We start from the raw sequence: 27,581 nt of genomic DNA on the forward strand, positions 1-27,581 counted from the left end.
GCTCAAAATTGAAGCTAGACACATTCAGACTGAAAAGAGGGAACACATTTTCACTACTGAAGGCTATTAATCACCAGAAATATTTACCAAGGGTTGTTGTAGGTTCTCCATCATTGATCGTTTTTAAATCAAGACAGGATGTGTTACTAACACATATGCCGTCGTTGAAACAGGAATTAATTCAGGGAAGTTCTATGGCTTGGGTTATGCAGGAAGTCAGACTATGACCACAATGGTTGCTCCTTTTGGTTTTATAATCGATTATCACATCTTTCTCATCAAGACTAGGGTACCTGCTAGAAGAAGCTAATCCCATTAGTGAACCTTTAATAGCAGCCTTCACCCTCCAGCGTTCACACCCTCCCTCTAGATTCAGAGATTCTGCGCCATACCTGACTTCCAGATGCAGAACCAACAAGCAGCGGTCAGCCATCTCTTGGAAGGTCTTGGCCAGGTCACTCAGCGTTTGCATGATCTGTTCCGACACCGGTGGGAGCTCCGTATTCGCATGGCTGTCCTGACTGGGCGATGGTGCTGGTATGTATGTGTGTGAGAGACAGAGAGAGAAAGAGAGAGAGACTGCATATTAACAGTTGGGAATATATTTAATCAAACAGCTGTGTTTTAGCAACCATCTCATCTCATTTATTTCCACCCTACGCACATGCATTCGCTTAGGTTCAGCTAAGTAATAATGTCTAAGATCCTGTAGTATATGAAGCAACAAACTGCTTCTGCAATTGATTCTACTCCAGAGTGACGCTGAGGAGCTTAATCAACCACTGAAATCATTTGCTTGTATCTTGCAGCACAATGGAAGTTTTTGCTACTGAAAGGCAAGGGAGCAGTCCCAGCCAATGCATCTCCACAGCAGCTGGGAGGCTAATTCCCAGGTTGGGTAGACATACACGCACTAGTTCTGCTCAAGCTGGTGCACGCACGTTTACCCAAGTGAGTGATTAAAAATAGCAGCAAGGTGGCAGTGGGACGGGCGGTGTCTCAGGCTAGCTGCTGGGCTATGTACCTAAGGGGACGCGGATTGTGCTGTAGCCTGTGAACCCGTAAACGTCAATACTTTTCTATATACTTTACTGTTTCACTATATTTTAGCAGTAATGCAACGGTCTACAGGGATAATAAGGAAGGTGTGTGTGTGTGTGTGTGTGTGTGCGCGTGCGCGCGCGCATGCGTCCATCCCTCGTTAATAGATTTTAGAAGTTGTGAAAGGATTTGTGGTGAAACCTTCAGTTGGGTCACATCAGTTGGGTCACAACACACCTAATGGCCAGACTGGGTGATAATAGGGGACTCGGGATCTCGTGAGATCTAAATTAGGGATGTAAAATCCCAGATAATCAGTTAACCGGTTAAATGTTATGTTTAACTGGTTTACTGCTTAAACTGGGGCAGGTGGAGGAGGAGGACTGGAACGGTGATGCTTACCAGTTAGCCATTTACATTCCTAATCTAAATGAGTCCAAAAATGTAATGACCTGGCCAAGCTGACACCCTGATCAAGGAAACAGAAGGCATTGGGTATATGAGCGCAAGTTCCCATTTTCCCCACTTTGGGGAACTTGTCCAAAAGGGCATCAGGTGATCTTTTCATGCATATTCAAAAGGGTGCTCCAATGTAATCATCCAATCAAACATGTCCCCATGAAAATCAGAGGGTGAGGAAATGTGTCTTTGACTTTGAGGAGTTGGCTCCAGTGGACGTAAAAGGCCTATAAAGTATGTCTACACAGCAACATTATTTCAAAATAACTTAGTCCGTGTCTACACATCAGGCAGTTATTTCGAAATAATGTCGAAATACTGTCAAGCTGGAGGACTTCTTACTCCAACTCCTGTAACCCGCATTGTACAAGAAGTAAGGGAAGTTGGAGGAAGAGTGCTCTATTTCAAATAAGCGCTCCCAATTTAGAAATAAGCTACGCAATTGATGTAGCTCAATTTGCGTAGCTTATTTCGAGTTAAGCCCTGCTGTGTAGACACACCCTAAGATCCTACAACAGCGGTTGTGCAGGGGGAATTTTCTTCCTCATTAAGGAATTCCTCTTCCTCATGTTCTGCTTGAGGATTGCCTTCCTCAAACTCTTTCCTTTACTTACTCTTTCTAAGTTTCTCCGCTGTTATACTCTACCTCACTCCACTGAGAGCCTCATTCCACCAGAGGTATGAATCTGGTACTGTACTAGGTAATTGTAACTGTACACTTAGATAATTACAATTGTATACTCAAGCTTCATTTACGCTACCCTCCGGGGTGACTCAATCCATTAGTGCAATCAGTGCTGTGTGTTTTGTTTGCAATCTTAATACTAATCGTAATAAAAATTGTTTTATTTTGGCAGTTCCCTCAGCGTCATGCTCTGGTTCCCAAGATCTGCCTCCAGAAATAGAGCTCCATTGCTCTCAGCCTCTGTAACTGGGGTGGAGGATAAACCTAGAACCTCCTAGTCCCATTAGGCGAGCGATGCCCACACCTTATTCTTAATCCCGGGCAACAGGGTCTATGGGGCTAGACCCAGGACACACCGCAATATTTAGCACATTAGCTAAATATCTATATTAGGTTTTGGACCTCTTGTTCTTAAGCATCTTGGGGGTAAAATCTTGCAATTCTTCCACTCTGAAACTTGGGGCTGCTATCGCATGTACACCACCCGTTTACCGCCTGCAAGTCCGCCTGGGTTCCAGGCACTCCATTGCTTCCCTGTGACAACCTGTGACCCATACACAGTGACCAACGGCTTTTGTAAAACACCCTGGCTACGTCTAGATTTTAACAGAAAAGTTTTCCGTTAAAAGCATTTGCGGAAAAGAGAGTCTAGATTGGCACGGATGCTTTTCCGCAAAAGCACTTTTTGCAGAAAAGCGTCTGTGGCCAATCTAGACGTGCTTTTGCGCAAAAAAGCCCCGATCACCATTTTCACGATCGGGGCTTTTTTGCGGAAAACAAATCTCAGCTGTCTACACTAGATCCTTTGCGCAAGTTTTGCGCAAAAGGGACTTTTGCCTGAACAGGAGCAGCATAGTATTTCCGCAAAAAGCACTGATTTCTTACAGTAGGAAGTCAGTGCTTTTGCGGAAATTCAAGCGGCCAGTGTAGACAGCTGGCAAGTTTTTCTGGAAAAGCAGCTGATTTTCCGGAAAAACTGGCCAGTCTAGACACAGCCCCTGAATTTAGGCAACAGTGGGAACGAAGTGTGAATGGATGTTAAAAGGTGTCTCTTGTGCACATTACTATCTTACTGACCGCCATCCTGTCATGGCAACCTAGCCGGACCTAGCTTGTTCAGAGACCCCTCAGGCCTGGGTCTGAGTTGCTCTCTGTCCGGTTCCCCCAGCATCCCTTCTTTGTCCCCCAGCAGCATTTTCCAGTGCATGTGCACTTTGTCCTTCCAGGGCAAACCACCTCCATAGGTTGTGGGGGGGGGCGGGCAAGCCGAGTCATCAGGACCAAGAGTGCTGGCAGTGCCTCAGAATCACCCCTAGGCAGAGGTTGATTAAGGGACCACCCTGAGCCCTCTCCTTCCTGACTAACCCTTTCCACATGGGTACCTGCAATCCAAGATATTCGTGCAGATACCGCCAGCACAGAATTAGGCCAGCATGCAGCACTCACAAAACATTTCTATTGGTCACAGCCCGCATTTCCAGAACCCTAAATCATGCTGCCTTTCAGGGGAGTGTGTCATTAAGTACAGGTCGGACCCCTAGAAACTGGATTTCCCGTGTCCAGCAACATCCCTGATTGGGCACCCGTGGGTGCTCCGGCGCTGAAGCACTCAGGGAATAGCCGGTGGCCCTGTGCTCAGTATCTCCCCCTGCACCTGCCCAGAGTCTCGAGTGCTGCAAATAGCTCATTTGCGGCGTTCAAGCTCAGGGAGGGAGTAGGGATGGGGGCGGGTGCTCAGAGGGGTCAGCATTGCCAGAGCAGGGACAGGAGGGGGAAGAGGTAGGGGAGCTTCAAAGTCCCATGGCCGGGGGCTGGGAGCCTGGCCCAGCAGCCATGAGGCTCTGCTGCCAGCTGCAGGGGTCTGCTCATGGCCCCCAACCACAGGGCTTCGGTGCCACTCTGCCTCTTCCTCCCCCCACCCCTTTTCCGTCAATGCCGACTCCTTTGCTGCCACTGGAGTGAAGGCCCACAGCCGGCAGCAAGATGATGTCCTCTGGTCTGGGACCAGACAGGTCCTCAGGGCATCAGACTATGGAGGTTCAACCTGTATCTTAGGACATGTGGCCACTTACGGAGGATCGACGCTCTGGCGATCATTCTTCAGGGTTCAATTTAGTGGGTCTAGTAAAGACACACTAAGTCAAATGCTGAGGGAGCCTCTGTCATGAGGAATATGGGAAGTCGACTGGAGCATTTCTCCCATTGACCTCCTGCTGCGGAGTTGGTGCCAACTTGGCTTAAGGTACGTCGACTCCAGCTACGTTACAGCTGGAGTTGCATACCTTAAGCTGACCTTCTGGGTGTCGTGTAAACCTGGCCTTAGGTTATGTCTGCACTACAGCTTAGGAATGCGATTCTCCTGCTTGCCTACCTATACTTACATGGTAACTCAACGGGACTATAAATAGTAATATAGCCACCGTAACACAGGTTTGTATTCACCTCCACTGACACTGCCTGCCTAAAAACAGCGGGTATATACTCGGTGTGGCTCAGATGTGCATCCATTGCCCATCCTACAGTAGCTACACTATTATTTATACTCCTACTATCTGTCATTGATGTACCAAAGGTATACGCACACATGCAGGGAAATAACACCTTTAGGTAGCAGCAATAAAAGGCACTTTGTCCTTCAGTAGACCATCACTAGTGAAAGGAATCACACACACACATTGCTTTGGAAGGGATGCATGCATGCTAAGATCACCAAGGGCTTAGTGAAAAGACAGGAGACGGATTAAAGTCTTCTCTTGCCATGAAACTAAAAACACCCTTCATCAGATGAATCTATTGTAGCGCTTAAACTTCTCCATAAAATTAAAAGAGCCCCTGAAAATTTATTGTGTAAAGAGAGAGAAAAATCCAACAACCACCCGAACAACCCTCTAAAACCGTCAAACGATCATTTGTAAGTAAAGCAGATCAAGATAAACACAGAAGACAGCAGGAAAATTAAAAAGAAATTAGCAACGGCATAAAGAAAAGGATTGCACAAAGCAAGAAAGCTAATTGCGCATCTAATTTTAGGGTAAGCGACAGCAAAAGAAAAAACGTGCCCACGGTGAAGCAGCTTAAAATGGGGCTTCTATGGGAAGATTGGTTTATGAGCTCTCTTCGAACTCATTGAAATTTATGAAGTCTTTTTAACAGGGAGACAGCAGTGAGTAAAGAAAGTCAGAGCCCGGGAAACAAAGACAACTGGAAATAATTAACCAGCTCCTAAATGTCAAAGGGGAAAAAAACAAAGAATAAACCCTGGTGGAATCTGCTCAAGGTGACTGCAGACAAGTTAGAGAAGTGTGAATGTTTCTCTTTCTTGCGCGCGCACACACACACACACACACACACGACCATACTGAGTCAGACCAATGGTCCATCTAGCCCAATATCCTGTCTGTTGACAGTGGCCAATGCCATCTGCCCCAGAGGGAGGGAACACAACATGTAATCCTCACATGATCCCTCCCGTTACCCACCTCCAGAGAAACAGTGGCTAGGGACACCATTCCTACCCATCCTGGCTAATAGCCATTGATGGATCTAACCTCCATGAATCTATCTAGCTCTTTTGTGAATCCTGTTAAAGTCCTAGTCTTCACCACATCCTCTGGCAAGGAGTTCCCCAGGTTGTCTGTGACCTGAGTGAAGAAAAACTTCCTTTGGTTTGTTTTAAAGCTGCTGCCTATTAATTCATTTGGTGACTCCTACTTCTTATATTGTGGGAATAAATAAATAACATCCTTATTCACTTTTTCCACACTAGTCATGATTTTATAGACCTCTATCATATCCCCCCTTAGTCTCCTCTTTTCTAAACTGAAAAGTCCCGGTCTTTTTAATCTCTCTTCATATGGGACCCGTTCCAAACCCCTCATCATTTTTGTTGTCCTTTTCTGAACCTTTTCCAGTGCCAGTATATCTTTTTTTGAGATGAGGCGACCGCATCTGTACTCAGTATTCAAGATGTGGGCATACCATGGTTTATATAGAGGCAATAGAAAATATCTTATCTAATTCTCTATCCATTTTTGAATGATTCCTAAGATTGTTTGCTTTTTTGACTGCCGCTGCACACTGAGTGGCTGTTTTCAGAGAACTGTCCACAATGACTCCAAGATCTCTCTCTTGAGTAGATACACACAGACGCACATTGACTCTTCACAGGAAAATATCTAGCACGTTTATATATGCAGCTCAACAAAAAGGTAATTATCTGGGCTGATAAATCCCTTTCTCAGCATAAGTATATTAGCAGGTGATTTCAGGAAGGTGCTTGAAAAATGATTCACTTGTCTTTCCATTTAGCCCTGACCTCGAAACCAGCTGTGTAATCCTAGTTGTCATTCATCTCAAGGAGGAGGGGGATTCCTGGCTCTTGTAGTATCAGTTCTGAGGTTATTCATTCGATCACTGGTTAACTCAGGATGTCTCTCTTCCCTTCTCCTGCCACTAAGCACAACTCTCTCCAAAGAGGTAAGGAAAACATTTCTTCATTCAGTTTATAATAAAATATTCCTTAAACCCTAAGGAGAAGGCTCAGAGATTCAGCTGTTCCCCGAGTCAGGGAAGCCGCGTCGGGGGTATTGTAAGTGGAAGAGTCATTTTCCTTTAATCGGCTAAAGGTGATGGTGGGGCAGCAGACTACCCGCATGGCCAGCTGCAGCTGGCTCTGCTCGCGCCTTGTTAGAAGGCCAGGAGATGGATGGATGTGTCATCTGAAATGCAAGACTCAGCTAATTTCCCTTGAAGTGCTGGGTATTTTTTTCCTTTTCTTTTCGCACAGCTCTTCAATCCATTTGCAGCCATTTAAGTAAAAATATAATTACATTTCGCGGTGGTGGGGAGATGGGAATGGGACAATCTGCCGCTTGATTTAAATCAAATATGGAAAAGTCACTTGGGGAGGCTCATTACACCGAAGGGGGGCAGGCTGCAGGGACCCAAGTTGGTAGCGGCTGCTCTGCGAGGCTGGAGATCGATTTCTCTAATTTAGAGTGACGCAATGAACTGCAGTGCAATGCGGGTTTGGGTTGCTACAGATGGACGGTCCTTCCTGAAGATGTCTCTTTCTTCCTTTCCAAAAGGCGAGGAAAACATTAATATACAACGAACAATCCAATGAGATTGAGAGTGTCCATAGCTTCTTTCGTACTTGCTATTCCAAAATGCCCCTTAGCCCTCGTAGAATGAGGCTTACCGGGACACTAGAATAAGCCACCCGTTATTTCAAAATCTATTTCAAAATAACAGGGTGCCTCAATAGACGCGGAGTAGCTATTTCGGGATACTTCTGGAATCCCAAAATATCTCTGCTGTGTAGACGTAGCCTAATTCTGCAAAAGAAAAAAAACCCACTATTCAAAACAATGAGATTTTATTGCCAAACATACCAAAGTTTAGCTCATAGATTAAGTGACATGCCCAAGGTCACACAATAAGCTTGTGGTAGATACAGCAAGACAGGAGTGAAGATTTCCTAAGCCTAGTGAGTTAACCACAAGAACATCCTCTTCCTTCTAGAATCAAGATCGCTACAGCATGATCTGTTCCAGCGTGGCCCCTTACTATTGCAACAGGTTCCGCATTTTCTCCAGCATTGCGTGCAACCGCCTGGTCAATGCAAGTACCTTCCTCTTCTTCCTTGTCTCGTGTCTGTGGACTAATTTGATCAGGAGTAGAGATTCAGCCACTGAGCAGACCCTCTGCTCATCTAGGCCTTGCTCTAGGCACAGTCATTCCATCATCCCCTATGTCCTCAGTCTACATATTGATGGAGAACAGATGAGTAAGATACCTGCTTACTAGTATCAGACGGCCCTGGGTATAGACGGCATTACAGGTCATGATCAGCGTCTTTAAATAGGCTCTGAGATAGGAGAGGGAGCCAGCGCAGCGTACAGAGTGCAGGCTGACGTAGTAATTGTCACTCTCTGGCAGATGAACACCATGCTGCCTTGGGGAACAGCGCATGGGAGTGTTCTTCCTGAAATGCACAAACTGGGCAGGCAGCCATTTCTTCTGCTGCAGATACAAGGAATCTTGGCCAGATGGTCAGCTTTCTTATTCAGCCAAATGTCAGCCCCACTGATCAACGAAGTCACCCAGGATTTTTAAATACCGTGCAGCCACGAGATGGCTAAGCAGTGAATAACTGACTGTCATTTGTCTGAACTGGGCTGCGCTATGCTGCTGGACCACAGGATTTTCCCCAAGCCTCTGCCAACACAGAGAGTAAAACAAAGAGAAGAAACTTTTCATTCCACCCAACTTAAGAAAAATAAATCCAGTGTGCAGGTTGTCACGGCGGATTTCAATCATTCTGTAATTCTAAGCAACGCCGGTGCCTCTTGAAACAATGTGCCTTGTAAATCGATGGATGTAAATTACAAGACCTCAGGAATATTAAAGGAAACCTGCAGTGTTCCTCATATACAAACCTATGTACCCAATCAACACCTGCATTGTAAGCGCTCTGCCCACTTCCTGCTTGATTAGAATGACTGCTAGCAGATTTGAATGATTTAGTAGCATTGGGGAGCAAATCAGTGTGGGATTACAGATGCTGACTTAGCTACAACACAATCTATACCTGGGCAGTAAACCTGCAGCATGTGTATGGATGCCTGGTTTTTAGCTAGGATAGAAAATGTATTTATATAAATAAATGGTTTCCTTTTGTGTTTGAGAAAACACCCCCATCACACCGTACAACTGTACATCTCTGCTACCAGAAAGCCAGTTTGGAAACATTCAACCCCATATCCATGAAGGGTTCTGCAGGGGGCATTAGGTAACAGGTGGTCACCTCTTAGTACTTTTACTTTTCTCGCTCTGTTCTATTCTATATAGGTTCTTATAGGCAGGGCTTGGCAAACTGTGGCGAAATCCACTCGCCAGCCCCGCACTGCGCATGCGCACACTGCTGGTGAACAGGGAGATCGGCTGAAATCTACTCGCCACAGGCGAGTAGATACACGGATTTGTCGACCTCTGATTATAGGTCAGGGGTGGCCAATAATTTTCACTAGGGGGCCACATAATGAATTTTGGTACGTGGTCACAGGCCAGCTCCACCCCTGGAAGGGGCGGGGCTTGGGGTGGAAGAGGCAGGGCTGAGAACTAGCCTCCCCGAGAGTTGTCTGGGGCTGGAAGCTTTGAAGTAAAAACACAGCAAAGGGCTTGAGGGTCCCAGCCCTGCTCATACCGCATTGCCCGCGTTGGCTGCGGCTATTTAAAGGGCTCACGGCTCTGGCCCCAATGGGGTAGTGCTGTGACTGAGAGCCAAGGAGACATTTAAATAGGATCCTGCTGCCTGAGCCATCCCCTGGAAATTTAGTGGCATGGGCAGCAGGATATAAATAGAAGGTTGCCACCTGCAGACTGCAGGCCGGATCAAAGGGTTAGGCGGCCTGGATCTGGCCTCCGGGCCGCATTTTGCCCAGCCCTGTTATAGGTGCACATTGCAGTAGGACCTGAGTGGTCTCCTCACCTCAAAAAAGATATTTTGGCCTTGGAAAGGGTTCAGAAAAGGGCAACTAAAATGATTAGGGGTTTGGAATGGGTCCCATATGAGGAGAGGTTAAAGGGACTGGGACTTTTCAGTTTAGAAAAGAGGAGACTGAGGGGGGATATGACAGAGGTCTATAAAATCATGAGTGGTGTGGAGAGGGCTGATAAAGAAAAGTTATTTATTAGTTCCCTAAATAGAAGAACTAGAGGACACCAAATGAAATTAATGGGGAGCAGGTTTAAAACTAATAAAAGAAAGTTCTTCTTCACACAGCGTGTAGTCAACCTGTGGATCTTCTTGCCAGAGGAGGCTGTGAAGGCTAGGACTATAATAGAGTTTAAAGAGAAGCTAGGTAATTTCATGGAGGTTAGGTCCATAAAAGGCTATTAGCCAGGGGATAGAAATGGTGTCCTTGGCCTCTGTCTGTCAGAGGCTGGAGAGGGATGGCAGGAGACAAATAGCTTGATCATTGTCTTCGGTCCACCCTCTCTGGGGCAGCTGGTGCTGGCCACTGTCTATAGACAGGATACTGGGCTAGATGGACCTTTGGTCTGACCCAGTACGGCCGTTCTTATGTTCTTATGTACTAGCCGGTACTGCACTGAGCAATGTGATTTAATGTCTGTCACATGCTGCTCTTTTATCCTCGCCCCAGGGAAGAAGCATACATAGCGGAGGGGTTTGTTTTGGAACTTTTTTTATATGTTCCAAGCCAGGAGGCCAAGACACAGAAATGTGCACTTGGAGTGGAATGTGGCAAGGTGTGGGATGGTCCTTAGTTGGTGGGGGATCCCTCCTGGAGCCAAGCAAAACATTCACTGGGAGGAGAAAACAGGCAAACCATAGCAGAGTGCTAGCTACAAATAAATGCATGCACTTGAGGAAGGGTAGTCTTATGGTGTCTGCACTGGACTAGACCTCTGGAGACCTGGGTTCATTTCCTGGCTCTGCAACAGACTTCCTGTGTGACCTTGGGCAAGTCATAGAATCTCTCTAAGCTCCAAGGCACCATCTTGTAGTATAACAGTACTACAGGTTGGAGCCTCCCGTCCGGCACACTCGGGACCAATCAATGAGGGAGTTTGCTGGACAAAGAGAGGTCAGTTCCGGCTCCTCTGCTGATGGACTCTGGGCTCTCTTGGGTCAGTCGGCAGACCCCACTGGGCTCCCCTCCTTACTGCTGGGCACTTCTGCTGGCCCAGCTGCCGGGCTCCTTGCCCCTGGCTTGGCTCCGGGGCCAGGCCCAATTGCCAGCTTCTCAGGATAATCTGGTCTTGCAAATCCATGCATGTTGCCAGACTAGAAAATCCCAGACCAGAGAGGTTCAACCTGTAATATTTCCTTCGCCTGTCACGGCTATATAGCATGTGAGGTTTTTGAGTCAAGGAACGCCTCTCCCTGTGTTTGCAGTTTCTAGCACAGTGGGGCCCTGATCTCACATAGGGCCTCTTGGCACTAGTGTAATAAAAATGATTAAAAATAAATTGATATTGAATAGAAGAGGCATTTTATAGAGTGGGTAGAAGTCAGACACACCAGCAAATGTTTGCTTTCCAAAGAAGCAAACAGGAGAGGCACACACAAGCATGTACAATGGTCATGTGTCAGATCTGACATCAAGGATTCAATTCAAGTAAATTTCGTAGTGGAAGGCAAACATCAGGAGGCCTCTACATTTTGAAGCCAGCAAGAGAACGATCAAGACAAGTCTTTTTAGAATTAGAACAATTAGGAACACCATCTTTATAAAATCATGAGTGGTGTGAAGAGGGCGGATAATAGTTCTTCCCATAATAGAAGAACTAGAGGACAACAAGTGAAATTAATGGGTAGCAGGTTTAAAACCAAAAGAAGAAAGTTCTTCACACAGCGTGTAGTCAACCTGTGGAACTCCTTGCCAGAGGAGGCTGTGAAGGCTAGGACTATAACAGAGTTTAAAGAGAAGCTAGATAATTTCCTGGAGATTAGGTCCATAAAAGGCTATTAGCCAGGGGATAGAAATGGTGTCCCCTGGCCTCTGTTCGTCAGAGGCTGGAGAGGGATGGCAGGAAACAAATTGCTTGATCATTGTCTTCGGTCCACCCTCTCTGGGGCACCTGGTGCTGGCCACTGTTGGCAGACAGGCTACTGGACTAAATGGACTTTTGGTCTGACCCAGTACGACCGTTCTTATGTTCTTATCGTTCTGTCATTTAAGCCTCAGATTGTCACACCTTTTGTCGGTCTGGGTACAGACGTGGCTACAGGAAAGAAACCCGCCCTGGGGGATATTGGTACATGACTGTTTCCTGGGGATGGAGGAAGAACAGGTATCCATGCGGACGCGGTTAGATCCCTCAGCTGCCCTTGATGATTTTGTGTGAGACGGCAGTGGGAGAGTTCCTGCTCTTGGGTAGCTCTGTTCTCTCCTTGCTCTGCCTTCCTAGCGTGGGGTGCTGGGCATTCAAAAGTGCTGCTCTACAGAGTTCCACAATGTTAGACTGTCTCTCCCTTTCTATTCAACCTGCACGGGGCCTTTGGGAGGGACTGCTACACGGCATGGTCTGTGGACTTTTCAGTAAGCTGATGTACATCCCTCATACAATCATAGTATCATAGAATACTAGTGTAAGGGGACTGTTACCCCTTACTAAAACTCGGTGGGAGTTTTTTGGTTTACCAGCTTCAGAAGGGGAAGGGTTCATGAGACTGACAGACCCCAGAGACAATGGAAAGCAGTCAACACTCCAGCTCAGCCTGACTGACAGGTTGTAAGTGGGGATTGTTCTGGCTCTGTCTCTGAACAAACAAGCTGTGTGCAGAAGAGGTCCTGCAAAGACAGAGAGCTGAAAGAGGAGTACAAGAAGAAGTCCTGCAGCGACAGAACCAGACACAGACAGGCCAAGCAGTGCAGACCCTGTGTTGAGCAGCAGACTGGCAGTGCTCAGAAAGCCAAAAGGAACAGAGAAGCAACACAAGGAGCTGGAACTGGCCAAGCAGCACAGCCTGCAGCTGGATGTGGTGAGCTACTGGGACCTGCAAAGTGTGGGGAAAGGCTCTGGACTGGGAGAGGGGTCTGGCCGCTTAGAGACTGAGGCTGTGTGGTCACTGCCAGTGCAAGCGTGTCCAGCCTGCAGCCCCTTGCAGCACATCCAGGGCTTCTAAGGAAGAGACTGTGAACTGTCCTTACACCCTGCAGACTGCTGTGTTGATGTCCCTGTGCTACAGAGCAGGGCTGTGTGTTCTCATTTAACCATTCTCATTGTTTCTTATTCTATTCTCTTTAATCAGTTGATGTTTAATAAATTGTATTTGCTTTGAACCTTATGAAGTGATCACTGGGCCAAGAAGGCCTGCAGTGTAAAGAGAGCACCTCGGAGTGGGGACACCCTAACTCCTGCCCCTAGTGACTACAAGGTCAGGGATTAAGCCCCAGGAAACCTGGGCCCAGCCTTGTTGGGGTTTCAAGGGCTCTGCTACTCAGGAGAGTGGAGGGGGAGCCCTCAGGATCAGGGAGCCGTGGGGTAAAGGAAGTGGGAGCGGGGACTCAGATCCTTTCGCTGGTTCATTTCACCGGGGTGTATAGAAGCCAGGAAAGTTCCCCACAAGAGCGGGACCATTCCCCCGCTTACACTAGGACTGGAAGGGACCTCGAGAGGTCATCGAGTCCAGTCCCCTGCCCTCACGGCAGGACCCAGCACCATCTAGACCATCCCTGATAGACATTTATCTAACCTGCTCTTACATATCTCCAGTGATGGAGATTCCACAACCTCCCTAGGCAACTTATTCCAGTGTTTAACCCTCTGACAGGCAGAAAGTTTTTCCTAATGTCCAACCTAAACCTCCCTTGCTGCAGTTTGAACCCATTGCTTCTTGTTCTATCCTCAGAGGCCAAGGAGAACAATTTTTCTCCCTCCTCCTTGTGACACCCTTTTAGATACCTGAAAACCACTATCATGTCCCCTCTCAGTCTTCTCTTTTCCAAACTAAACAAGCCCAATTCTTTCAGCCTTCCTTCAAAGGTCATATTCTCTAGACCTTTAATCATTCTTGCTGCTCTTCTCTGGACCCTCTCCAATTCCTCCACATCTTTCCTGAAATGTGGTGCCCAGAACTGGACACAATACTCCAACTGAGGCCTAATCAGCTCAGAGTAGAGTAGAAGAATGACTTCTTGTGTCTTGCTCAACTCTCCTCTCTCCCACCTGAACCAGGCAGGAAAAAACCCAAAAACAAAATCAGGACGCCTATGTCACCAATAAGAAATGCAAAGTTAATCAACTTAAATGATTTTTGCTCTGTGGGAGTAACAATGTAGGACTCTGCTCTCAAGCAGTTCTTTTCTTTTTGTGCTTATACATCTTGCCTTACACTCCGATCCCTTGCTGTTTTCACAATGCAGTCTGGGTCTAAGTTAGAGCGTTCCCTTCAAGGAACAGGAACTAGGTCTTTTTATCTTCTTGCAAAGGGTTATGTAATACCTGTGGCGCCAAGGAATTAATACACAACATCAACTATATGCAAGCCACATGTCCATGTGGACTGCTTTATGCTTCAGAACAATTATTTGAAGCTTTAAGGTATGGATTATTCACCATCTTCATCTAAATTGGCCTGTGTATGGTCTGAGGGCTACATCTCTATATAAAAGACTTTGACTCTTCCAATGCCGAAGGGATATTTGTTTATTGATTAGAGCTAGATGATTTTTTTTTGGACAAAATGGGTTTCCTTCCCCCCTTTCCCCAAGCTCAACTGAAATCTCTCATGAATTCCTGTTAATTTTTTTAAATTAAAAAACAACTCCGGAAAAAGTCTGAAAAGAAGCAAAACAGTTTGTTATGCCATCTTCTAAATGAAGCATTTCAATTTTTCAATTTGAAACAACTCTGTATTTTTGAAACATCAATTTCAATCAAATTTTCTTTTTGAGGATAAAAAAAGTTAAAAGTAAAATGAAATAGGCTATTTCAGTTCAAATGAAGCATTTTATTTTACTCAAAACAACTGGAAAAGCGGAAAAGCAGGAGACCAAAATTTTTCACTTCAGGTTCATCTGAAATGATTCCCTCCCCCACCCCCCCGGTTTTTCAAGTTGGCCAGCTAAACCAAAATTCATCCATTTCCCCCTTCTAGTAGTGTGTTTTCTGTTCAACCTGTTATAAAGATATGAGAAACTGAGAGCTAAATCCAGATTCGGATTATGACACCCTTCCCGTTTTTAGTTAGGAATGTTTCGAGTGAGGGTTTGAGTCTAATTTTCACAGACATGACTGCTCTGCTACTCTTTGTCTATAAAACTTCTCCCTTTTAAGTACTTTGAAATAATAATAAAAAAAAAACATAACAGTGGCGACATCTCTCAGAACTTCCTTGAAAAGCGGATTCCCTCTTCCTGAGTGGGGGAAAACTATTTTATGCATACATTTAAGTCTTCCGACCTATCACTATTTCCATCCTGTTCTGAAAAAGCAATCAAAAAACCCCTTCCAATTGAGATAAGTTAAGCACTGCAGGTGTGTATTCTGGCTTTCACTTCTGGGGACCTGAGGGAAGACAGTCTGCCCCCACAGAGATGGTGCTGAGTGGGCAGGGCGAGAGGAAGAACCGGCCTTTAAGCCAGCTTCCCCCTAGACTGACTCGTGCTTCCCTTTTGCTGCCTCTATCAGAGAGGCAGCAGGGGGGAGGGGAAGGGAAGCGACTAGTCAAATTCCTACTCGACTAGATGCTTACATCCCTACTGAGAAGTTGAACAAAGGAACAGGGGAAACGGAGACACCACACAATTTTGAACATCTCAGTCACCATTTTTGGTCAGGCTTGAGTTTCACTGGCCAATGCAATTTGGGGTCCAGGTGTGGAAGAACAGGGATGCTGCAGGTCAGATCTTAAGACCTAGTCCACACTAGCTCCCGCCGTCGACCTAATCTACACAGCCATAGACTTCAGCTGTGCAAAGAGCGTAGCTGACATTGACGTACTTACCGCAGCATTTTGCATATGGTAAGGCTGGCAGGGGCTGCTCTACCATGGATGCTGGCTACTCTTCAAATGCTGGTGGAGTGCCAGCATCTATCGGAGAGCACTCGGAGATTGATTTATCATATTTAAGCAGACATGATAAATTGACGGCCAGTGGCTCGATTGCTGCAGGTGATCTGCGACATAGTGGAGATAAACCCTTAGGTACATTGGCAGAGCAATGCTTGTGGGGGTGGAGCTTGCATACACTTTGAGTACCTGGTTTAAGCACCATGCATAGTAGGCCAAGCCTAGTTCAAGTTGGCACTACAACTCTCTGCGCTATTGTGAGCACCAAATACACACATCATCTCTGGACATAGAAGCTATATCTACGCTGCAGGGTTTCTGTGCAAGAAGTCTTTTGTGGAAGAGTTCTTGCACCAAAAACTTGTGCAAAAATGCATCCATACCTTAAAACGCATCGCTTTCGCGATGTGCTTTTGCGCAAGATACCATCCACACTGCATGGATGCTCTTGCGCAAGAAAGCTCTGATGGCCATTCACAGAATGGCCATCAGAGCAGCTGTGCATTTTTGGATAGACTCTTTTTGTGCAAGAAATCCCTGTGGAACGTCCACACAGGCCTTTTTGTGCAAGAGCTGTAGCGCAAAAAGGAGTTATGCCTCATAGAAGGAGGTCTACCTACACTGCAAAAAGCCCTCTCTTCTGTCGATCGTAGATTTTTTTGCACAAAAACGCGCTTGAGGTATGGATGCTCTGTGGGTTTTTGAGCAAGAACCTTGTAGTGTAGACGTAGCCAGGGAGTTGCCCTGATTCACCAGTCTGTGCAAGGCCCTGGGAATATTTCACATGCACGTGCAAAAAGAACAAGGGACTGAAAATAACTAACCTGCATTTTTCAAGAGGAAAAAAAAGCAGTGAAGACCATGGATCTGGCTAAAATAAAAAGGCATTTCATTTCCTGGACGAGAGGAGGAATTTTAAGGGACAAGCTTGGATCTTACAAATACAAGATCAGTGCAAGATGGGGTTTTCTAAGTGCTCTGCACCGGCCAAACTCAGCTCTTGTTAAAATCAACAGCAAAACTCCCACCGACTTCAATGGGAGCCAAGTTAGGCCAACACTGAGTGCTTTGAAAATCTCCTCATTTGTGGGGGGAATTAAATACTCAAAACCCACACGGGGCAAAGGAGGCAGCAGGCTCAGCCTTTGAATGGGGAACATATAATTGGCATAACCAGCATCATCCATCTAGCTAATTAAAGAACAGCATCCAGTCCTCAGCCAGAGAGGATGAGGAGCATAATAAACGGTCCTCTGGATAAGCAGGGGACTCCAGGATGAAAATCCTCAGAGATCCTACTGGTGAAAATGCAGAACATGGTAAGAGCCTATGAGTTAGCTATCAGAGCTTCCTCCCATAAATCTGTGCTTCTAACTACAGGTTAAAACTAAAGCAAGGGAGGAGAGAGGAAGGCCAGCCAAGCTGAAAAAGCATCGCAAACTCATTTGAGATGAGCAGTGATAAGCTGGCCAGGCTGCAGCCCCCATCAGTTCAGTAAACACTAATGATGAGAAGAGTGCAGACTGTCACTGGTGATAAAGAGCCGGCTAAACACTCTATTAGTTTTTCATTTTGTGAATTAATGTTCTTTATGGCGTGTGTACACTCGCCGGCTAATGAATTGTCTCGTTAGAACTGCCTGCGGTGCTCTTCGGCTGCCTCTGCTGGCAGGCATAAATTTCACACGGAAATTAGCACTTTTCAAAAGGCAATAACTCCTTTCAAAGGGGTTTGTTTTCCATTAGGTTCTGCAAACACACTGCCCCGAGAAAGGGATTATCAGGGAAAAACACACCTCTGCGTTTGAAGGGGGAGGGGAAAAAATAAGAGAGCAGCAAAACATTCTAGCCCTGGGGTAGTGCAATCCATCCACAGTGAAGATACCCTTAGACACACTGGACATTTTTTGAAGCCAAGCTACTGGTAAAGGATGGTAAATTCCTATTCAATAGAAATGAATCTAATGTAACATGGCTTAGGTTTTCTTCACTGGAAAAGAGTCTCCATACCTTACCCTGCTCCTGCGCTATATGGATTTTATAGCTCTAGGGCAGTAATTTTGAAGGGGGCCAGAAGGGAGGGGGCCTCAGTTGGAAGGGGCGGGACCTGGATACTTCTGTGCTTCCCCACCCTCGGACCCTGATTGGTCTGGGGGTGGGAGAGTGCACAAAGTCTTTGCCCCCGGCAGAGAGAACCATCAGCTATTCTGAACAGCTGGTGGTTCTCTCTAGGTACCTGTGCCTCTGGTGGTTGCAGGAGACTTCATGTACTCTCCCTTGCTGCCCCCCCCCAGGTCAATCAGAGCCTGGGGAGGGAGAAGTCTCTTGCTCCCTGTCCCCGCCCTGCAAGGGAGCGCTGCATTTAGAGTCAACCGTCAGCTGAGCAGGGTGGGAGGAGACTTCATGTGCTCTCCCCACCCCAAAGCCCTGATTGGCCTAGGGGCGAGAGAAGTGTCAGGGCCTCTGCGGGCCGGGTCAACTCGCTTGGTGGGACAGATCCGGCCCACAGAGGCCCTTTTGCCCACCCCTGCTCTAGGGTTTGGACATACACGAATCCTATGGCACAGCTCTGGTTTGATCTTCTAGTGCAGTGTTTCTCGACTTTTTTTTATAAAGTACCCCTTTAAAAAAGATTATAAGTACCCCCCAGTCCCTCGTTTTCAGACACACACTTTTTTTCTACCCTTGAAACACATTTCTTTAAACAACTTAATCGTAGCCAGGCAGGCAATGAAATTTTGGGGTGTAAAAAGTACAAAAATAACAGCGCTGGAAAACTTAACACAAAAATTCAGTTTTCTCCAAATGTCAGTTGTGTGGATGTACTTCCCAGACTTCTCTTGTGTACCCCAAGGGTTGAGAAACACTGTTCTAGTGCATCACAAGTCTCAGATGCCCATTTCATTTCCATTCCCCCATTTTCAGTCGTATAAGGTCATTTCCTACCACTCCCCCCAGAAAGTTTACTTCGGGGCTAAATTCTCTCATGGTCGGCTCCAAAATGAACCGTTTGGAAAGCCTAACACAGATCCATTCCGTCGCTGAGTTACGGAGGCATTTTTCACCTGTTAAATGCTCCACACCCTCCTTTATGTACACTTGGCTGCCTCAAAAGCAGCTGCAGGCTTCATCTGGTTAATTCACACTGAAAACTAGGGGGATTCTTGGCCCCAAAACTCTCACTGACCTTACTAGAGCCAGAATTTCCCTGACCAGCTTAGGGAACTCAACTGATTCCACTGGGAAGCAGAGATGAGGCACCAATGAGAGTTGTCAAAATCCACGCACCAATGAACAGAAGTGATTTAGAAAAACAAACCCAACGCGACCGCATTGCCAAATGTACCTTAATCGTTTTGTTTATGAAGGGTACTTTCGTTTTAGTTGCTTACAGCAGAAGTTCCAAGTATTCAGAGCAATCATACTATGTGTCTTATGTAATTAATGAAATTTCATAGCATCTGACCAACCAATAACACGGTTCTCTCTGCTATGAGGTCTTTGCTAAGAAGCTGGGTAAGTATATTGGGTGTTTTCTGAGAGCTAAAGGACTGGCAGACATGTAGAGTTTAGCAAGATTCAGCTGTATGCAACCTTAGTGAATTGCACTAGACACACAGACACAGGTACCAGCCCCACACAACATATTCATTACAGTCCTGAACTTCTAAATGCTTTTTATAGTGCACAGGGCAGTGTCCACCGCCATCTATGGGACCACACTTTGTAGTGAGGAAGATCTGGCCCCAAGCAGGATCCAAGACAGTCTCTTAGCAGTCAACTCAATGAGTAGGACGTCTTCCTGTCGCCCTCCTATTTGTGGATCTGTTGATGGCTCACCAGCCCAATTCTGGAGCCGCAGGTCTTATCACAGAAGGGGCAGGTGCTGGTGGTTATTGGAGGGATGCAGACCAGTTTTTGCTGTTATTTTCTCCTCCTCTGCCTCTCCTCATCTGCACTGTGGCAGGACCTCTCAAATTGCGCCACCCCTTCACCGATTACTGCTCTCCCCCGGGGACAGTCCTGGGCAAGGTTCTCCGAAGTGTCAACACCGATGCCACATTTTTTCATGTTTGCCTTCAACATGTCCTTAAATTGCTTCCTCTGACCCCCAGTGCTTCTCTGTCCTTCCTTCAAGTCGGAAAACAGAATCTGTTTTGGGAGGTGCCAATCAGACATCCAGACCATGTGACCAGCCCAGTGAAGTTGTTGGGAGATGATGCTAGCTTCAATGCTGGTCATGTTCGACTCTTCCAGGATGCTAGTGTTCATGCGCTTGTCCTCCCAAGGGTTATTTAGGATTCTCCTGTGGCAGTGCTGATATTGTTCAAGTGCCTCCAGGTGACGCTTATATGTTGTCCAGGTTTTACATGCGTACAGCAGTGTTAGAACCACCACTGCGCGGTACACTAGGAGCTTTGTCTTGGCACTGATGTCCTGGTTCTCAAAGACCCTTCATGTCAAGGGGGCAAAAGCAGAGCTTGCGCAGCTCAGGCGATGCTGGATTTCCACGTTAATGTCGACTTTGGCGGAGAGATGACTTCCAAGGTATGGGAAATGCTCCATGTTTTCCAGCAGTTCTCTGTTGACTTTAATAGATGGTACATGAGATTGTCCCAAAGGCAAACAAGCGGGTTTGGGGCCAGAAGAATGAGGGCTACAACACCCAGAGATAATGAAGATAAAAAGAGATGCTTTAGTTATACACAATTACTTATTGATTCATTGATTCCTTCTTAGAGCCTATGCATTTTGAACAGGGGCGTATTTATTTATTTAAATGTTGCTAAATAAATGTGAGGGAGTGAAGTCCCCAAAGATGGCAGGAACGGTGGACTGAAGATGAGAGTTGGAAGAGAAACAGAAAGAAGCGAGTCTTTTCAGGAATGATCGAGAGAAGGAGCGGGGAGGTAGAGATGTATGTAGGGTTTCAGTATTGGGGGGGAGGGGTAATTCTTGTACATTTTGGGAGGTTATTTTCAACAATTTGTGAACTTTCTATAGATATTTGTGAGCTTTATATAGATCAGGACGTTTGGGTTAGCATATACTGTGATGACCAATACATGTTTACATTACAGTGTTACGTGTGTGCGCATACAAACCCACCCACCCACACAGGTTCAGCCTCTGTAGTCCAGCACTCTCTGGTTCGGCATGATTTTAATTAGCCAGATGCCCACTTTTCATGGGTGCGGAAAAGTTTCTCACAGTCCCATAAAGTTTGTTTACAGCCACCAATCCTGGCTTTCAGTCACTGTCTTTACTCCATGGACGATGGACACTGTTGTGTTCAATCTTCCAGAGTTCAATTTAGCGAGTCTAGTTAAGGCTCGCTCAATGGAACTCAGAGGGTGTCCCCACTAGAGTTCAGTACTGCTGCTCTTGCGAGGACTAAAGATAGAAATTGCTCCTGTCGGCCTCCTGTTGTGGGGACGCCGCCACGCTCGGCTTAAAGTAAGCCAACTCCAGCTACATAGAATATGTAGAGTTGCATACCTTAAGCCAAGCTTCCGGGCCTAGTGTAGACCTGGCCTCTGTTCTGTGCTGTTATTTAGCTCTAATTTACCCTTAAATGTCTTCTAAGAGCCCAGTAAGCAGTGGAAGCGTTGGTAATTCTGCTAGATAATATTGAGCAAATTCTTTGGTTTGGCACCAGTCAGGTCCCGAGGGTGCTGGACTAGAGAGGTTTAACCTGTATATATAATAAAGACGTTATTCACGATAGTCAAATATACTGTAATGTGTCAGCTTTGTGTACAGTTTCTTAGTGAACTGTAAAGTAGTACTCTTTCAGATAGCCCTGTGTTAAAGCACACTAAGGAATTTTTACTGCACCCCAGCAGGGGCCTCACAGGTGTATTAATGAACAACGTGTTAGCGCACTTTTGAAACCACACGTTGGTACTGAGCACTATTGCTCTGCATAGACAAGCCCTTGGATACAAGTAACCGTTGCTGGTGTTGTTCTGGCGTTACAATTTCTTGGTTTTGTTTTTTAGCTGGGGTGTTTCAACAGGGTTCATCAGTCAGCATTCAAAACGAGAAGCCATACGTGTCTGCTAAACAGGAGCCGTGAGAATATTCCAGGGACGAGGCAACGCTTCACCTTTAGGAGAGGAAACAAGGGAAATAACGAGATCTATAGCAGGTCAGCAGAGATTCTGCCTCAGATTTATAAAGAACAGTCAAGTCCCACGATCACAGGCGGACTTCTCTGCCACCAGCACTAACTGGAATTAGAACAGTTTGCAGCTCTTTATAGTCCCAATTCTCACATTTATAATGAGTGTGTGTAGCCAGTTGGATGGTCACAGTCTTAGTGTATCACCACCAGGAAATGACCCTTTGGTGATAAAAGGCTGTTGTCAATCAGTCCTCCTGGATTCCCTCAACCGGTTTGGAAAACCGTTTTGAGCCATCTCCACCAGCAGTTACATTGTTTCCAACACCAAATGAAGGAGAGCCCGACGGACTGGCTGCTGCTTATTCTTGGCACAAATGAGCCATTTTTCTGGAAACAGACAGACAGGTGAGTCATATGCATGGACTGGATGTAACAGAGCATTAGTGGGGAAAGGGCTTCCATAAGCTGTAGTCCTCAAAGCTGGTGCCACAAAGACAGGTCTTAAGACAGCCATGAAGAATCTTTACTGGAAGACAGTTTGATTGCACAGCTAATTAGGTCACTGTTTTAGAAGACAATCCCTGTGCTTCAGGGGATGAGGGGAAGGGAGGGAGGAAAGAAAACTGGAACGAGAGTAATTAGTCTCATCGTAGCTTTACAGTCACAAGCCGACCCCACAAGGATACCAGATCAATGCCCAGGACAGCGTGGCACAGCTGTGGTCTAAGACGACAAGCGGAGCTCTGTGGATCTGGGTCAGAAAAACAACTTTCTAATCCTCTAGCCATTCAATATTCGATGCCAATGATCCAGAGGGCAACGGTGCTTTTTGCTAAGCTCCCAGGACAGTTGGTGCTCAGATGCATCAGAAATAGGTGTCAGTGGAGTGGGGAAGGCTTTCAAAAAGGCACATCAGGAGCTGGCAAACACTGCCAGCTGGAGATTGGGTGCCCGACTGCCAGGCGTCCAGAAAAGCAATGAGTCGCTCAGATTACGAATGCCACAGAACGATATGTGCTGACCATTTGGGCAGTCATATACCAACAGCTGAAAGGTCTCTCTCAAACACAGGTATCACCAGAATAAGCGACTGTGCTACAGGCCTTCCTCTGCAGCATCTATGCTCCCTTCCCGCACGTCAAACATTGCCTGCTGATGTCACCGTCGCAGACAATTTTTTCACTGCGTTTAGTCCGGCAGGGCTGACTCAGCGATGGGAGAACCAGCTGCTGCATTCTAGCCCGTCAACTCGACAGACAGCTCAGATCTGCCGTCGGAGGCTCACGTCCATAACTTGGGGGTTGGATTCCCAGGTAATTTTGTAGTGACAGCAGTTAGGAAAAAAACCAACAGCTTGATCTTCTAAATGGCTCAGCTTGGTCCAAAGCCCAGTGAGAGAGAGCGAGCGAATGCATCCAGAGCCTTGCTTGCTCTACAGCATGGGTTCCCAGGCTGGGGGGCGTGCAGAAATTCCAGGGTGGGGGGGGGGGGGTACGAGGCGACCCAGCCTCCCCCATCAAGTTTTGTTACCCTGGTCAGTTCCTTTTTTTTTACTCATGTTTTGCTGCTATTTTTTTTGGGGGGGGGAGGGTTTTTCAAAAATCAAAAAGGGGGTGTGATGCCAAAAAGTTTGGGAACCGCTGTTCTACAGGGATGGCTCGTATCCTACCCCACGTGGATGAAGTCTTGGATGCTATAGGCCAGGGGTTGGCAACCTACGGCGTGTGCGCTATAAGGGGCACGCAGGCTGATTCTGAGGGGCACGTGTGGCGGGAGCCTTGTGGTCATCGCACAGCTGCAGGCTGGAGAACCTGCTCCGGCTTCCTGCTGGAAGGGCAAGCGGCGGGAGGGAGCGGCCCGGCGAGCAGAGAGGGAGGCATGACCCCACACTGGTTCCACGTCCTTGGGGCTGCCCCTGCCCAGGACTTGAGGGGTTAACACCCCGCCCACTACAGGCTCTGCTCCCTACTCTGGAAGGAGGCAGGGCTGGAGCTGCTCTGCAGGGCTGGGGCTGAATGGCCAGTCACAAGCTGCTGCCACCTCCGTGGGGCGCTGGAGCCCGGACTGCATCACGCTGTTCCCCATAGGGCATGGGGATGGGGAGACCCTTTCCCAGCGCCTCGCTGTGCCTGCCCGGGCTGGAATCAGACCTGAGCAGCCCCAGGCTCTGCCCGCCCCAGCCCCAGAGCAGGTGAGGGTCGAGCCCTGGCAAAGGCCTGTGCCAGACAGGGAAGTGACTCTGTCCCCACTAACCCCTCCTTGCCCCAGGGCTGTTCGCTGGGGGCACAGGGATGTGGGGGTTGGAGGGGTGAAGGGGGATGAGGGGGCAGGGGTTGCACTGAGAGGCATGGGGTGATGCAGGGGATCATGGGGCTGAGGGGAGTGAGGCTGGAGCAAGGTGTAGATGTGAGGGGGATACAATTTTATTTTGCACTTTCCTTTACTCCCCACTTTTTTGCCTCCCTCCCCAACTGGTTATTTGGCTGCATTCTCACTCTCTCACTTTTTCTGAGTTACTCTCCCTAACACTCTCTCGTACCCACATCCCACGCCTGCCACCAAACTCCCTTCCAGACCCTGCTCTCCTCACCCCCTCCTGCACCCCACCTCCTGCCCAGATCCTGCATCCCTATCCCACTCACTGGCAGCCCTGTCCCGCACACTGAACCCTTCATTTTTGTCCCCACCCCAGACTCTAAGGAGGTCCACAAAATCCACTAACTCTGGAACCCCCAGAAAAGTAAATCTGACCTATGGGAAGCTCCGAACCTTAGTCCTCCCTGTCCCATCCCCTCACCTCATGGGGCTGGAGCATTAGAGAAGTGAGATGTCTCAGTTGGGGGCCACATTAGGGAGGGTTGAGGGGTTTAGAGGAGTTTCTTTTTGCTTCTCACTCATGTGGTCCCCAACTGATTTTTCAGTGGGTCAGTGGCCCCCGACCCAAAAAAGGTTCCCCACGCTGCCATATATAAAGAAAACATTGAAACCTTTTGTGTTGGACATAAATTAATATTTTACTTTATTTAAAATGAAATTTGATTAAACTAACATGAGAAAGTTAAAACGTTTAGTCTGTTTAATAATTTAAGTTAAACCGTTCCCCCCCTAGCTGCAGCTGGTTCAGAAAATATGGTCACCATACCCAGCCTGCCCCTTCTCCCTACGTGAATGGTTCAAGATAACCGTGTTCTAGGCATAAAAATTGAGCACTTCTCATGATCCGAGAGCCTGAATCCTGCCCTTGACAGCTTTCTGAAATATCTGCAATTTGCAGGAGCTCATTAACAAAAGTTTGAGTGAGTTTTTCACCTGGGTTATGCAGGAGGTCGCTCTAGAGCAGAGGTGAGCAATAATTTTTGATGGGGGGGTCACTCCAAGATTCGAGTGGGTTCTAGGAGGGAGTTTGGGTGAAGGAGGCAGTAGTGACTTAGGGCAGGAGACTGGGATGCAGGATTTTGGGATGTGACCTAGGCTAGGAGGGGATTGTGCTCTGAGCAGGAAATTGGGGTGCCAGATCTGCGGGAGGGGGGGTATGGGTGCAGTACGGGGAAGAGGGTTTGGGTACGTGGAGGGGACAGAGGGTTGGGGAAGGGAGGGGTTGGGGTGCCAGAGGCAGGCTCTGGCTGGGAGGCGCTTACCAGCAGAAACCTGAGGCAGCCTGTCCGCTGCAGACTGCTCCATGTGGCTCCACCCTGGGAATGAGGGGAAAGGGGTCGAGGAAGGAGAGAGAAGGCTTCCTACGCTGACCCTGCTCCCAGCAAAAGTTCTTGCTCCTATTGGCTGGAAACTGAGAGATTGGCCAATTGGAGCTAAGATATTTTGCAGCGGGGCAGGAACATCATGAGAAGCCTCCTTCTCCCTCCCCAGCTGTCTGGAACTGAGAACAGCTGGCTTTTTAAAGTGTGAGCTGTTCTCTGCCTAAGGGTTCTGGCGAGGCAGACGTGGGCTTTGAGGGCCTGTTCTGGCCCGCTCACAGCCTCTTGCCCACCCTTGGTCTAGATGATCGTAACAGTCCCTTCTGGCCTTAAAAATCTATGGCTTGTTGTGTCTTAGAGCTCCTAGCAATCGTGTTTTTGCTTTGGAGGAACCTTATGAAACAGAACAGGCTTCCCCTTCACACCTCAATCACGCCCCCTTTAAAACAACTGACCTGACCGATGGTGTGGAGGGTGGTGGTATCAACCGTGATGGAGGACGAAGGGCATGGGGAGGCTTTCCGAGGGACTTTGAGTTAAATTATTTGCGTAATAACCCCAAGAAGGCAGGTCAGAGTGATAGGCTGAGAAATGGGATTTGTCTGGAAGGAGACAAGTAGATTCCTGAATCGTCAAGGCAGATAAGGAAGCTGAAAATCGTCACATGAACGTGACCAAAGAAGGACTGGCTCAGCAAGAAGGGAACCAAAGCGAGGACACGGTGGTGCCCCCTATGGGCCGTGGAGGACGAGTGCAGCCATGAAGACATGAAGAGCAGAAACAGAGGACAGCTCCGTGAAGAAAAGGTTGAGAAGGAGGGGGGTTAGCATATTTAGTAAGTGTGCCATTAACCTTAATTTTGACTTGAGCTGAGGAGTGAAATAGATGCTGGAAGATGACGCGACTGCTTATGTTGCTAAAAAGAAAAACTCTTCGTTACTCTATGTTACATCCAAGCAACAGGAATTCATCAGAGAATACAAGCACTCATTTCGCACTTGAAGCTAATGGTAGATGTTTTGCATTAAGAGGCGATTTACAGCTTTTTCTGTTGAAAAAAAAATCCGCACTTATTGCACTAACGAAGCAGACACATTCGTTAAGTCCTCTTGTTGCTATTGAGGTCAGATAGACTTTTGTAGTCTTTACTTATTCAGGCTTTTAAATAAAGTTATCTATTAATAATAGGTCTCTAGGAAAAAAAAAAGTCCCAATGAACAATCGACCCAGCGAGTTGTGGTACAAGTTCAGTGATGGGTGAAATAAGCTTCAACTTGAGGGATAATCACCCACATTTAAGAGCTTAATTCAGTGAATATGAAACATTTGGGTGGAACATAAAGATCCTTCCACCATAGCAACAATTCCTCTCCCTAAAGAGAAAGGCATCTATTTTGACATCGCATGGGGCCTGATTTTCATTTGTACTAAGGTTCCTTTACAACACACTGTCAGCATGCAAGCACCCTGCAGGGAGTGCAAGTCATGTACCCATTTACACTGGGAGAGTGGTATAAAGGAGCTTTCCAACCTATGAATGGAAACTGCTGAGTCAGGGGTGGGGAAGCTTTTTATAGGTTGGGGCCGCTGACTCTCAGAAAAATCAGTTGGATGGGGGGTACCAGCACGGGGCCCTCAAGCTGGGGATGGGGAGGGGGGCCCTGAGCCTCTGGGGCTGGAATCAGGCAAACTGGGTCTGGCTCCTGGGACTTAGGTTCCCCACCCCTGTGCTAAGTGATAGAAATAAGACTGTGTCCCATTAACAGACCCCTGCAATACTAGGCACAGTATGTGGGAACCTCTGTTACATGAACATTTTATTTCTGCTTTGAAGTTGTCATGGCCATAAGGGATAGTTAACCCCTTAGTCTGCAGGCTGCTGGCTATGTCCCCTGTACCTAGGCAGGTAGCAGTCAGCCAATAGAAATGTAGGTAGGAATTTCAAACGAAGACAAAGGAATTTTGGGGTTTTCCCTCCTTTGTCTCTGAGCCAGTTTGCTCTCTAGGTACTGAGGGAGACAGAAGACGT

General features: G+C 47.2%; 1 protein-coding gene across 1 annotated transcript in view; it reads right to left on the minus strand.

The window, feature by feature from the left end:
* The window catches only part of EXOC4 (exocyst complex component 4), a 626,684-nt gene that overhangs the window by 54,519 nt on the left and 544,584 nt on the right, over nt 1-27,581 (minus strand). The window contains exon 15 of the mRNA XM_075925646.1: nt 393-534. Coding sequence (XP_075781761.1) covers nt 393-534 — 142 coding nt within the window. The remainder of the gene's footprint in view (nt 1-392; nt 535-27,581) is intronic.

This window comes from Pelodiscus sinensis, chromosome 1, assembly GCF_049634645.1.
Source record: "Pelodiscus sinensis isolate JC-2024 chromosome 1, ASM4963464v1, whole genome shotgun sequence".
In the NCBI taxonomy this organism is placed as follows: domain Eukaryota; kingdom Metazoa; phylum Chordata; order Testudines; family Trionychidae; genus Pelodiscus; species Pelodiscus sinensis.